This window comes from Pteropus alecto, unplaced genomic scaffold (genome assembly GCF_000325575.1).
Source record: "Pteropus alecto unplaced genomic scaffold, ASM32557v1 scaffold413, whole genome shotgun sequence".
Taxonomy (NCBI): Eukaryota; Metazoa; Chordata; class Mammalia; order Chiroptera; family Pteropodidae; genus Pteropus; species Pteropus alecto.
This window is the reverse complement of record NW_006434120.1, coordinates 1,857,110-1,872,411: the sequence shown is the minus strand read 5'-3', so window position 1 is coordinate 1,872,411 and position 15,302 is coordinate 1,857,110. Positions and strand designations below refer to the sequence as shown.

At 31.4% G+C, this 15,302-nt stretch overlaps 1 protein-coding gene and 1 non-coding gene across 2 annotated transcripts in view; both read right to left on the bottom strand.

The window, feature by feature from the left end:
* The window catches only part of INTS6 (integrator complex subunit 6), an 83,481-nt gene that overhangs the window by 60,213 nt on the left and 7,966 nt on the right, over nt 1–15,302 (bottom strand). Inside the window, exon 4 of the mRNA XM_006909007.3 lies at nt 3,350–3,439. Coding sequence (XP_006909069.1) covers nt 3,350–3,439 — 90 coding nt within the window. The remainder of the gene's footprint in view (nt 1–3,349; nt 3,440–15,302) is intronic.
* Nucleotides 11,060–11,227, bottom strand: LOC112477500. The gene has a single exon (XR_003045479.1). It is a non-coding gene; the product is annotated as a U1 spliceosomal RNA (small nuclear RNA).

Below are 15,302 nucleotides of genomic sequence, written 5' to 3'. Positions count from 1 at the left end.
ACAAACGAGTTGTAGGAAATTGGGTCATTCTGGCCAGTATGAAGTTAGCCAGGTCAGAGGCAATGTGGCATCAAATTTTCCCATTAACTACTTTTAGGCTCAAAATAACTTTATACTAGTCTTCTTCATAAACATCACAGATATAAACTACAAGCCACATCCTCTACCAAACCATCCACAAGATCTTTGAATTTAATCAAATTTAAATGACTATAAAAATTCACACAGGACTTGACACTTGCACAAGATAGGTAACAGTAACCTTCCCTCTTCAATGTTCCCATACACTTAGTACGTATCTCTATTTTACCAAACTATTTAGTAAGTGATTTCCCTCATAAGATTGTGAACTTGAGAACTGGAAATCCACCCTATTTATCTTGGTTATCCTCATGGCCTAGAAATGCCCTGGTCATAATAGTCATTCACGGTACATGGAGTGAATAAAAACATAATACCTATGACACAACTGCATAGAAAGCTGAGGAAGACAAACAGGAAAACAGGTAAACAGAAGATAAATTTTAAGAACACAAAACACAGAATTAGAGAGGCAGTAGATGCACTGGGGGAAACCACTGGTCTGGTGGGCATTTGCCTCCCTGGATCTCAATTTCCTCATTTATAAAAGAAATAAACTAGATGAGCTGTATGCTTCCTCATATGCCATAAGGATGGTTTTAAAGTAGCAAGAACACTTATTCCTGAAAAATAGCACTAACAGAACAGATATACCTTGTGAGATAATATAACTCTGGAGCAAAAGATATTATACCAGTGATATACATAACTGTGTAAATAGTAACAGGTCATATCACTAGCAGCTACAGTCAAGAATCACATATACACACATATCTAATGTGAAAATTACTAACACATTCACTCATTCAATAAATCTAAAAAGAATCAAGTTTTGCCAAAAGCAAAGATTAAGAGATCTGAAGTAAGAGACATAAAGGCGAAATTCTATGTTATTCCCTAGTAGTAATTACATTATAGATCATATGTAGCATACATGTGCACACACATACATACACAAAAGAACAAAACAAAAAAAGCATCTTTATGACTTTTATGAATTGAAAGCCTTCTTAAAATAAATCTCCTAATTTAATTATGTGAGCTAGAACAGACTGATATATCACAACATTTTAGCAAAACTTAAGCTTGGACAATATGCACATAAGAGATATACTATCTCTCTTCCCCACAACATGAGTCTTATTGGGACATTAAGAACCAAACATGCATATGATCAAAGACATTAGTCCTAAACTTGAAAACCAGAACAACTCATAGACCTATGTTTCAACTACATAACCAAAATAAACCTTTACTTTAAAATAAACTAACCTTCTGCCTCAGATAAGAAGTGGTAATAATTTTGATTTGATTACTACGAGACTCAATACAACAGTGTCTATAATCAATATTTTTTTAAATGTAAGTTCTGTTCTCAGTACTATGCTAAATACTGTAAAACATATATGAGAATTAAGATTTTCCCACAGGAAAATCTTCCCAACCTACTAGCAAGGTAGTTTTAGGCTACTGTAAAGCACATAGTCTCATTTCTATAATATCCTTCCCAAAAACCTAGGAAGAAAAGTGCGCAGTTCCAATATCCATGTATATTTCAAGGTATTTTAAAAGCTAAAGGAGATCCAATAAAACAGACATTACAAACAAAACAGATCTAGATATATGGAAACAAGGACAAGTCTACAAAGGCAGTAAGACAGAGCACCTTGAATGGATAATCTCACACGTGGAATGTTTTACAATAAAAAATAGAAATACTTTTTTCAGTCATCACAACTACAAATCAAAATTATAAAGGATAAAATGAAATGAAACAAACCATCAAAAGACTTCTAACTTACACAAAATATAACTGAAGAAGTTAATTGTTATGAGTTCTATAATCATATTTCTGATCCGATTATTAATACCTCAATCTTTCTCAAATTTTCAAAAGAAACGTAAAGCGGGAAAAATCAATTTGAGTTTCAAATTTAAAGTTAAGCAACACTTCTATTGCCCATTGATGTATATGAGCAATGTCTACCTGTTCCTGATAATGGTAGGACATCATACATGTGACTAAGTTCAAGAAAGCCCCAAAACCCATAAAAGTCAGCTATTAAGCATTCCAAGGCTACTAATTATGCATACACTATACATTACTTATGAATTTTAATCTACCTAAATTTTTCAGCTCTATCTCCATGAATTGAAGCCTAAATTCCCTATAATATTAACTGCTCAAACAAAACAACTCTGGCTCTCTTCCCTCCTAGCAGGCAATCACAGTTCTTTCTGGTTCGAGTGCTTCATGGCACAATAACATATTCTGTTCTTTACAGCCTACCTAGCACTTTCACATACATTCTTCCAACAATCCTATGAGGTAAGGCAAGAATTATCATCTTTATTTCACGGACAAGGATAGAGATTTAGAGATGTTAGGTACAAAGTTCAACGCCAGAAAGTAGTTGAACAAAGACTAGAATCCACATGTCCTGACTCCATGTCCAAAATGCATTTCACAATGTCACACAAATGAAAAGTATTTCTAAAAATTACTAAACTTAACTACACTCTACTACTTAATCAAAACCTTTATAAATACAGTGAAAACTAAAGTTAAGATTCTAAAGCAAATGCAAACAGTAAAGAAAGTAGTCTAAACAATCTCCTTTCTATATCAACATATTTTTAGGATAATAGTTCTAGAACAGTTCAAATATTATAATAAAAACAATTTAAAGTTAAAATAATTCTATTGTATTCACCCTGTCATACCACACACAACCAACTCTGTATTAATGCATGCTGGTAGAGAATTGGTGAGGTTAACTGTAAATTATTATACTATATTTGACTTAGAATAAAAATGTCCCAAAACCTTCATTTTTCCTAGTCTTAACCTCCTCATGGCTTTGTTATACTCTAGTCTAGGAGTGTCCGCAGTGGAGTATACATGATAATACACTGAAATATGGAAAGAAATTATTGGAATGTTGTCTCCATGTTTTAATCTAAAAATAAAAATTAATTTCAATAAATTTACTGTATGAACTGATACTATCGCCCTCACATAAATTCAAAAATACACATATAAATGGGGCGGGGGTAGGCTCAAATTTTTTTACAGAGATTCTTAATCAAGAAAATTTGGAGACCATTGCTATAAACAACAAAGAAGGTAGATGAGTCCTAGAAGACAGATGACTCGATTGCATCAAATTATCAAAGAGAGAACCTATTTAAGGTGTTCAATATTTGACAATGAGTATAAAAATATTTTTCAACTGTATTTGCATAACCATGCATAAACATAACCTACCTCATCCTGGACTCCACTGGTAGTAGTCAATTTGCTCCCATCAGTAATTGTAATAATTATTGCTGGCTCCAAGAAAAAGGGGTTTCTTCCCTAAAGTTGAAAAACACATTGATCATATTAAGGTCTAGACATTACTTTAATTTTTCTAAGTAAAAAGTCAATTCTTAGAATAATGTATAAATCACTCCATTCTTGTTATCATTTTATATAGAGTATACCTTTGTACATTAAAAAAAAAGTTTAGAAGGAAACATAGAGAATAACTTTAAAGGAGTAGAAATAGGTAGAGAAAAAGGTTTATTTTTCACTTTTTCCTAGATTGTTTTAATTTTTACAGTAAGCATTTATATTTATGTAACTAAAAGTATTTCATTTAAAAGGGACTCCTTTTAAATGAAATACAATTCAATTCTAATAATTTGACATATTTAGATATTACAAATTAAAATATAGACAATGTTTACGGAGAAACTTCTTCAAAAGGCAGGCAAAAAAACAGGTGAACATCTGTGCCTGCAATCAAATATCTAACCAAATGACTATGGGTTCTAAGAGCTGGTTCCATGTAAATAGTAGGGCTACTCTGAGCTTAGCAAAATAGTCCAATATGAAAAATTAAAATTAAGAAGTATGGGTTAAAGAAATTGCTCAAGGAAAGGTGTACAAAGACAACAATAACACAGACAATGGAACACAGCAGCAAAGAGCTCTCAAATGCTCTATACATAAGGTGAAATAACTTTCATTCAAATCTCTGGCCAAGTCACTCTATGAACAATGTGATCAATTCTAGGTGACACATCTTCTGAGGGACTCAGATAAACATATGCTTTTCTTTACATATAAATGGCTCTCATGTGAGATATTAAGCACATTCTGTATAAAACTATGACCAAAGGATAAACATTTCAAGAGGGTAAACCCTGTATTTTAAATCAAAGGTAACAAATTCTCTGCTACTAACAGTGTTCAAGAAATGACAGAATGAAGTATTGAATATGATGCAGAATGTATATGACAGATTCTAATGTGCATATGAATCACTTTAAGATCTTGATAAGATGCAAATTAAGTGAATTTATACTTTTTCATATAGTAATTGTGATTATAACCTAATCGTCATAAAGTGTGTGTGTGGGAGGGAGTATCTAGTAAATTAAATTTCTTAATCAAGTCACATAACCTTTAAGTAGCATATACATTTTTCAAACATGTCCAAGTAACAAAGGTTCCAGATGGAGAAAGTTTCCTCTGGTCAAACAGAACAAAACATCGGATATAACCTCTAGAAGATTTTGAATGCACAGTAGCATTCAAATGTTATAGAAATCTTGCAGTGGAAAAAAAACATGAATTTACACCTTCTCTTCTTCCTCTACAACATTCATGATAAACAGATCACATTTTTTGTAAATATTATATTGCTTCTTACATTTTTCACCCCTAACATAAATAATAAATTCTAATGATGCAGGTCTTCTCACGGATCTAGAAACAGGGAATGTTCATTCTCATCTCTGAATTTTAACTGGTTCCCTCAAGTAGAATACTTCCCTTTTCCCTGTCCACAACTCCTACAATTCCTAATCATTAAGGCCCAGTTTAAGTCATTGTCTTTTTCCATGAAACATTCTCTATTATTCTGGCCTTGAATAATTACATCCGTCTCCCTCTCTAAATTCTAATAGCAAATCTAAATTAAATAAATTAAAATATAGATAAATAGAATATTTCTCCAAATAAAACTGAAGTGGTTTCATAGAGTATATTTTGAAAACCACTTCCCTAGAGCATTTATCCTTTCTCTCCTTAATAAATTATTTTTAATTTATAACACCTTACACAACAATGTTAATGTATTTACCATTACTGAACTCTATCTACACTTAAAATGGTTAAGATGGTAAATTTTGTTCTCTTTACTACAATTTTTAAAAAATACATCATCTTGTATTATTTGCTGCTGTTTCATGTGTTTCAATACAATAAAGGCAAGGATCGTGTCATGTTTCATCCTCAGCCACAAGCACAAAATATTTAAGCACTGAGCACTTAAACATCATTGATTCACTGATTACGGCCTAATACGAACCTGCCCACATTCACAGAACCATTTAAAATCAAACTTCAATACGCTTCAAAAATATAGTTATGTTACCTTTACCTCAATATAAATGAATGCTTCCAAAATGTAACACAAAACAGTTCATAAATTTACTAGGTTACAGGGGTACACTACCTCCCTTCTATATCTGTCCAGCCATCCACTGTCCATTCACATTCACATTTGTCATTCAAACATTTACTGAGTGGCCACCATACATACATCAAGCACTGTGTTAGATGCATAATATAAAACTCTACTCTCATACATAATAAACATATGTACCCATGAATACATATAACTCTCCTCTTCTGGTCTCTACAAACACATTTCAGCTCAAAAATTGGCAAAGAGAGATAAAGAAAACCAAGATATCCTAATGTCTTCAAAACACAGTATCTTGATTCCACCCTTAAGTTAAAACTACTTTGGTTGACTTGCTGCCTTTCAAAAACATATCAGCAAATCTCTTAAAGCCACCATAATAGCATGGACCAAATACTTGCAGTAGTGTCTCTGTACCATTTTAACCTAAGTCAAAGTCATATTTTCTGACCAAAACTTTCACATCCATCCATTCTTATTCCTGTATAAGCACTTTAAGAATTATCCTCCAGAGCCCAGAGAATTGGTCATATTTACAATTAATAAACAATGATCTATGGTGTATTAAGAATTTTATAGATGTCAATCCAAAACTTAATACACTTTCTAAAAAATATAACCAGAATGTCTAAAAATCAAGTGAAAATGTACTCAAACTTAGCAAAAAGTCTTTAAGTTATTAAAATTTAAGCTAAATTCAAACACTAAAATCAAAGTTACTTTTTTCCTTGACAACAAAACAAAACCTCTAGTTGAAACCTTACTAGAGTCTTATATACATAATACTCTCCCCGCAGAGGCTATGCATGAGATTAGTATAATAACCAGGTACTTGCTAATGACAATAACTTATGTTATCTCATTTGGTCCTAAAAACCTGATATAACTCAAAGCCACCCAGTTGTTAACTGGCAAAGCCAAAACCTTATTCCAACTCCTAATCACATGGTCTTTCTGCAGCACTTACAAAGGTCCTGTTGGTAGCAGCTAATTCTCCATACAATTCTACACCAACCTAGATTATGCTACATTCATTCAACAATGAACAGTGTTACAATCTGTTTGGTTTTCATAATATATTCTATCTTCAGCGAAATTTAACTACAGTTAAGACTCTTTACTTGGCTTCCTGTTGCTGTGATTTCTTACCCATCAATTCTTTTAGTACATGTGCTAACAAAGCAAGCACTATCAATTCTTCTATATATAAATCAATATACCTTCTCCCAACAAAAACACACTGAAATGTAACGTGATATTTAGCAGTTTACTTTTGAAAACTATGTAACTTCAGCCAACTTTCAGAGAGTATATATACAAAAACAAAAAAATATTTTCTTTAAAGGCTTTAAATTTTGGAAAATTCAGATAAAGATCAAAGGTAGAAAAAAGTAAAGAAAAATATGACCATCTTCATTTCACCTATTTGAGATATTCTGAAATCTTTATTTTTAAGAGTAACTATTTTGTATTTTTATTCTTAAGTATGTTCAGGAAGTCACTCAAATGGGGAAGAGCCCATGTTAGAATTTACTTCAAAATTCACCTTAATCATAGTTATAAACAGCTTTTATATTAGTTGTAACATCTAAAAAAATAAATTAATAAGCTCTGCTACGACAAAGGCAACCAGTAGAGGGACTAAAAGTTTGCTTTTGCCATTAGCAGAATTTTAAGATGCTTCCCTCTGAAAGCAGTGGTTCTTGGCAAAGCAATCTAGTCATGACGCCAGAAAATACACTGCAAAATATAATATTCTACCTCTAGAGCTATTTGCTAATGGGAATCCTGTTATTTAGAAAATCTGATTTAAATATTGGTCGAAAGCCTCAGGTAAAAGAGATTTTATATAGGAAACATTTTCATTTAATTTCTCAATAATTTAAAAATATCATGGTGTTAATTCAACTAAGGCATAAGATACCAATAAGAAAATTTAAAGTATATAACTAAGATGAGTAGAAATATGACTAATTTCTCTCCAAATACAAACTAGCCTGGTTCTCAGAATCAGAATTTTCAATTTTTATCCCAAAATTTAAAATGTAGTGGGAGAAAGGGCACAGGAATTTTACCATACCCTTAAACAGATCTTAGCTATTACCTTCTGAAGCAAAAAAAAAAGGCAGTCCTGAGCATTTCGAAAACTTTTAGTGGCTACTCTACTGGAAGACCAAAGGGCTCAAGTTTTCTTTCAGTGCCACCATGCACCACCATGTCTCCAGTCCTTCGAACAATCTCATAAGGATAGCCAAGTTACTTGTGTCTGCTACACTTTTCTTATGCCGTCAGCTTATTGAGAGAAAAATGTGCACCAAACGTCAGCTCTCCTGTGACAGCATCTTCAGCTAACACACACCTATTATTGTCTAGCTATTTTACTATATGCCAGGAAAGCTGTGGTTCATAGAAATCAACAAAAAGGGATGTTAAAATGTATATGTCTCATACATCTGGGTTAAAAGTATAACACCTAGCAGAAATATCAAAAACTTTCAGAAATAGCCTGTGCCTTTTGCCATATGAAACTTCCTTTTCAATAACAGCAACAACAAAATGGAAAGAGATTCCTTCAAAAATACATACTATACCACTAAAGGTTCTCATGCGCATACCAGACAAGTACTAAGTAGGACTGTTATTAAAAATTTTTTAACAGTTAAGTTGCTAGACTAGATCTTTAGGTTCTCTTTATTTGTATCTTTGTAGAATCTATATACTGAAAATATGAAATGAAGCCTACATTATCTACCCTTTTATTTTTCTCTATCACTAGATATAATAAAGGGATTAACAATAATTCTATAAAATCTGACAAACCATCTCATATTCATTTAGAAACTTTTTCTGACACTTCCCTACATCATTTGTCAAAATTCAGGTTCTATAAAGAAAATATTAAATATAGAAACATTAATATTAAACATAATAGTTTTCTACTTTAAACTTATTTCTAAAAGAAAAGCATCTTAGGATACAATTCACCCAGAGACTTATTAGTCATAATACTGATAATAATAAACACCATTATAATTACATAGAACTGAGAAAAGAATCTTTTAATACATATTTTGCAACACGACCCAAGTAGAATAAATAACATTCTTTAGTTCAGTACTGCTTAAACTCTGGACATCTACATAACACAACCAGAATTTTTTTAATATCTGCTTACTACCTGTACTAATATTTATATACTTAATAAGATCTATGGAATCAGTTTTGAGGTGCTAATTATATTTCCTTCAATAATTTGTTGTCATTAATACTGTTTAGCTATTTTTTCAAAGAGTGAGGAGGTTCATTATGTTACAGAGATGACTATATAACAGGTTAATTACACATTCTAAACAAAAAATAATAATAATACTATTTAAGTCAATACAGGCCTGGCAGGTATACATTTAAATCAATATTTCAAGGCCAAAATTACAAGTTTTATGTTTGTTTTAGAATTCAGCAAGATTATTACTTTTATAGTTAACATCTCAAGTGGTATGGCATGAGACTTGTGATGGAAAAATTCTAAAGTAATACCTTTGGCTATACACAACAGATCTCTGAAGGATACCTTACAAACTGATTAACTAACCATGGTTGCCTCTGAAGAACGGAGTGAGCACCTATACAACTTTCTATAATGCCTGAACTTTTTAACCATGGCATTTATTACATATTCAAAACAAGTACTCTTCAAAATTAAAATGTGCTTAGTATCCAAAAATAAAACTTTAAAAACCTGCTAGTGCATAAAAACCTTCATTTTAATGTATTTTAGAATACATTAAGGTCTATGACTACAGAAAAACATGTTAAAATTCCACATTAAAAGAAATATATTTTTAGTTTCAAGTAATCCCATTATACAATTACATACCAGTATAGTTCCTTTACCTAACCATATAATTCCATATGCTAAAAACATGCATTAAAAGCAGATGGAAAATTAAGACAAGCAAAAGCAGGAGGAATCCATATATTCATTTTAATATAATGACTAAGGAACAATATCTTAAAATTTGATTTAAATAATTAACCAAATAGTAATGATGCAAGAAATACTGACTGGAAAATTGATTGTGTGAAACAAATTAATGTTAAGGAAACTCAATAAATGATAAGGTTAAGTATTACTGCATCAAAGGGCAGTAATATAAATTCAACATCTCTGACATTAAATACTGAATAATTTCATGGAATTTGAGTGTTACATTTGAACTAGAGTGTAAAGTTTGAATAAGATTACTTTAACAAATAAATAATTGGTTTGGGCAATATTTAAAAAGGAGTAGCAGTCAAACAGTGTTTATACCAGCATAAAATGAGGAATGCGGGTATCAGAAATACAATTTTACTTAAGAAATACTAACATTCTATATATAAAAAAAAGCCCAACATATACAATATATCAAATGGACAAGATAAGAATAATTTGGGGGAAAATTATTCCAGCAAAGCGTGTAATAATAAACATGTTAGAAACACGGCAGAAAGTTAAAAAATAAATAAAAACAAAAGCCAAGATGAAAAGATATTTCCAAAGACAAGTGAAGTTACGTAGAGATAAAAATTGAAAATGTGATCACAATAAATCACACAGATCTGCCTATCCTATTGAGATTAATTATCAATTTGGGTTGTTGATTGCCACCAAATCTATAGATATTACCTTTGCAAAAGTCTGGTTAAATCATATCTTTAACCATTATGGTTACTTCCTTCTAAAAACATCCACACTGAATATGGTTTCAAAGAATCATTCACAGACCAACAGCTGTCCTACAAAAAAAGGTGGAATTCAACCATAGCGTTCTACATAAGTTATCTTCAGGACTACAACTGAAAATGAAGAAGTAACTGCCTAGTAAATGTTCCATATTAGTAAAGTTAGCAATAAAGCATTCAATTTAATAAAGGAAAAAAATCATAAGCACTTGGAAAAACTGACAGTCTATTGTTTTCCATATGCTACAGCTGAAGGCCAAGCTGAAAATAATTTCATTGAATAAATAATTTAAGATTAGTGTTAAGAGCTCTCATTTTGTAAAAAATATGGTTTTTCATTTTCTAGATGGTCCAATTTCAGTAAGAATTTCTTAGGAAATATTTAAACTTCTCCAAATCCATTACATAGGTATATATACTTGAGTAAAGAGTTTCTATAAATTCATTCTTGCTAGATTCCAATTTTAAATTCTCAAAGTAAATGACATTTTGGGATAACAAAACACTAAACGCACATTTTGGTTTACTTTTTATAAATTTTTATAAGCCTTATTACCTATACATACAAATCCACCAAGGTCTTACCTTAGAAATGAACCTCAAGAAAAAGCAGATGTCACATATGGATAACTGCAGACTGTTACATGTTTTAGACTGCTGCTATATATAGTTCACTAAAATGGAAGCTCTAAGAATAAGACAAGATGACTTTTTTTTTTTTACTACTACTGCTTTATTTGCAGTAGAAACGATCTAACATTCGAACCCAAAAAAGCCAGAGGAGAGTGCGAATGCAGTCCCCCACTATCACAAATTATGCAGCCAAGTTTCCCACATTTGGGGAAATCGCAGAGATCAACATATTCAGAGTGCAATGGATAAGCCTCGCCCTGGGAAAATCACCTTCGTGATCATGATATCTCTCTCCCCTGCCAGTTAAGTATAAGATGACTTTTATACATTAGGACTTACATTCAATATATTAATCTTGTTTGGGATTAGATATTATCCATCCTGGGTTAACAATAAAATTTAGATATAAAGAACTTTTACTCTCTCTACTAACTGACTTAGGCCCAATTCTCTGCAGGAAATTTCTTGATTTTTCTAACTTACTGGTTTTGAGAAATGGGATTGACAACTAAAACTGCACAACAAAAATTCCAATTTTTACATTAGTTATTACCTGCCAAAGTACATAAATGATCAGGAACTATCAGAACAAAGGCATTACCAGAGGCCAGACATCAATTTGCTTATTCCTGATAATCCAGATATACTACACCTTGTCATTTTCTTTGATGTAAGCTTTGTAACATCAACGTGTGGTTTTTTTGTAGCCTATCTTTCACAGAACACTGCATACTCAATAATCTTCAATTCCAGTAATTAAAAATAATCTACTGTCAAATAATAAAAATTGACTAATGGTCACCAGATGTATGGGGAGATGAGGGAGGTAGATGGGGCAAAAGGGGTCAAACGTGGTGACAGAAAGAAATCTAACTCTGGGCAGTAAACATACAATGCAACATATATATGCCTTACTGTTGAATTGTACATCTGAAACTTACTGGATTTCGTTAATCAATGTCACCATAATAAAATATAATAATAAAATAAAAATAATAAAATAATTATCATCATCTATTGTTTTTAATCCTTTCGGAAAAACTGGACAGTTCCAGTTTTAAACACTAGAATACGCAGAACTTTGTTGATGTTTCCTAATATCTAATTAGGTTTAACAGCTTTAAAACAAAGGAAAGTATTCCTTTAACAGGCCAGAATCAATCTCGTCATTTACTAGTTACAAATTACATAACCTAATAGCTAATGCTACAATTACTTTTTCTTATTCAGAACTGTTTTTATCTCTATAATAAATTTTTGATGATTTAATCCTTCCAAAGACCTTCACCATGAGTCCCCTAACTGATCTAGGCAAAACTAATGGATAAAAAATGTTAGAATGTCATACTTTTTGAAGGCACAGATGAAAAAGGCAAGAGTACATAGAGACTAGTAGTGGTAAGACATCACCAAGCTGATATTAATTTGTCCTCGGGTTACTACTAATCCTCTTAATTAAAAGGTAAAATACTTTTTACTTGCAGCTATCTCTTAATATACTAATAATCAAGTTTCAAATCACTTATGCTCTAAAGAAGAAATACCGTTACATAAAAAAATTCTTTCTAGGCTTATCCTATTATGTTTTCTTCCCCATAGTACGTCTACATTACAATCAATAAAACGGATCATACATTTTATATTTGACCTTTCTTCCAGACAAAAACATCCTCCTTTCACCCCTTCTCCAACCATCACCAACTTGAATTCTAAAATATACTGTTAACAAAGCCCTAGAAATGAACTCAGATCTAAATTTCCTCAAAGAAGCTTAAATCTTTCTTGCTCTGAAAATCAAAAACTTATAAGTATTCGCTGTTATAAAACTGTGAACAAGAAACAGATTTGGAGGAAAAGACTTTTGTAACACCAACAGGAAAGTATTTCTGGAACAATCTATAGAGCTTCAATTCAAAACCAAAAACCATTGTGCTTCCTATGGTAAGAAATTTTACTTTAGCTGGAACTACTGAATGGCTAATTCCAGCTTCTCATAATGGACATATGTTGAATTATGAAACAACTTTTATTGTGTTTTTTCAAAGGTTTCAGATTAGAAAGCTTTACGCTGTCAAATGTTTACCATATTACTGGGGAAGATTATCATCATCTAAGTTCCTACCATGTACCAAGCAGGCACTTTGTTAAATAATTCACAAATATTATTTCTAATTCTTATACAATTTTTCAAGATTGATATTATCATTTTGTATGTGAGTCATTTGAAATTCAGTGAGGTTAAGGAATTTGTCAATACAACACAAAGTAGTAAGTGGCAGAGCCAGGCACAGCCAGTTCCAATAAAGCAGTTCTTTCCGTATCACCACTGCTTGTTCTGAAAAAAAGCTGAATAAAATACTCTATGTACCCATAATTTCAGTTTTTAAAATTAAACTAAAAGGAGTCACAAAAACGGTAATGCATGTGTTACAATAAATTATGCTGTACATCACTAAATCGTCACCATAATCCTGCAAGATAGATCCTTTCATCCCATTTTCCTAATGGGGAAATAGGCTGAGAGGTTATCTGACTTGCCAGGAACTCATGGGTAGAATGGGAACTCATAGAGCCAAGCAGGTTTTTCTGAATCTTAAAACACAATGAATAGAGATTTTCAAAATTATCTTATGTGAGAAAAAACATGCTTGTTAACTAATTACAAAACTGACCAGGTAAGAAGTTAATTATAGCACTAATTCTGGCTGGCATACTACATTAGAAAAATTTACTAATTAACTGACTAGGTAAATAGCTCTATATTAACTACATCAGAAATATAATTAACTATGAAATACAAAATCAAAAAGTGACATTAAATACATATATATATATATTAGTATCTAGGCCTTAAAACAGTAATGGTAAAAAATTCCTGTGAACTATCCCACCCATCACATTAGTTTTTTCCAAACAAGGGAGTGGGGAGGAAATCCACCTGAATCTAACAGTGTTTTAATAGGGTGGTACAAAAAAGACTATAACACATTGACAAAATGAAATGCTTGATTTTCAGAGGAACTGATAGAATGCATATGTCATTAGAAAATTATAGATATACTCCTGAGAGACTCAGATCTACTGGTTATGTACCTTTAACAGATCTACTGGTTATGTACCTTTTAATATATAAATTACTAATAAAATCTACAGAATTGTTCCATAACCAATTGCAATCTTTTAAAATATTTCATAAATGTGAAGAAATTAAGCATTTCAACTTCTCCGGGCCTTACTTTATCCATCTATAAAATGAGGAAGATGGAGTAAACTTCTAACATCCCAAGAAACAATAATCATAAGAAATACTTATAGAAAGTCCAATGAACAGTTGTCAGTAGATGCAAAAGTTCAACTTTTTTTTCAAGAGTGTATATAAAAATTCACTAAGCTTCAAACCTAGAATTTGTATATTAAGTTATAGCTCAATATAAAGGTTGGTAGGAAAATGAAGGATCAGAGAATAAAGAACCTAAAACCAAAACACACACACACACACACACACACACACACACACACACACACACACAATTTTGCTTATGGCCTGCTGACCATGCTAAACAGATTAACGATAAGGCTAAACAAAAATTATGGTTATATAAGGAAAATTTTTTAAATGAAAAAACCATGGCTGGTTTACATGAACATTGACCACCGCCCCTCCAAAAAAAAGCTTACCAAGATGATTTTATTTGTAGATTATAAATTAGGATAAAGAATAATGATGGCTAAAAATAATTTAAATATTTGAGAAAATTTCAAGTTATAAAATACTGTGCAATCTTTGAAGAAATCCATAACATAAACATGGTTAAACTGTCCTTTTAGCTAATTCTGACCACAAATGACCTTAAACAAACTCAAAATACTTAATAAGTGGAATTCTTTCATTCAAATATTAGATTTGTCCCTGACCTTTTTTCAGTTGTACAGTTTAATACATAATTACTGCTACCCTCGTGCACAAAGCAAAAATACAATTATCTTTCGAGTAGAATCTATTGTTTTTGCCTTCTATACTTATTTCTTCCCAATAATTTCTAATTAAGAATGTAATGATGTCTTTAGAATATTCCTTTTCATTTTCTTTTGAAAGATCATGTAGTTTTTGATTTTTTAGAAAACAGAGACTCAGTGTTAAATATGAAAAACTATAACCAGTGTTTCAAATAAAATCTGGGTCTTGAAATGTTTCCTTACACCATTAAAATTAATGCTTAGTTTGAGATCAAACCTTTTGATTAAAATATCCCTTAATTTATCCAAGAGATGTGCACCTCAAAACTTCCTTGCAAATCGAACTTGTGTAAATCTCATCTTAAACACACTAGGGGGAGCTGCCTATTTGAAAGATTCCTAAAGCATGTGCTTTGTCTCTTAAGGGTT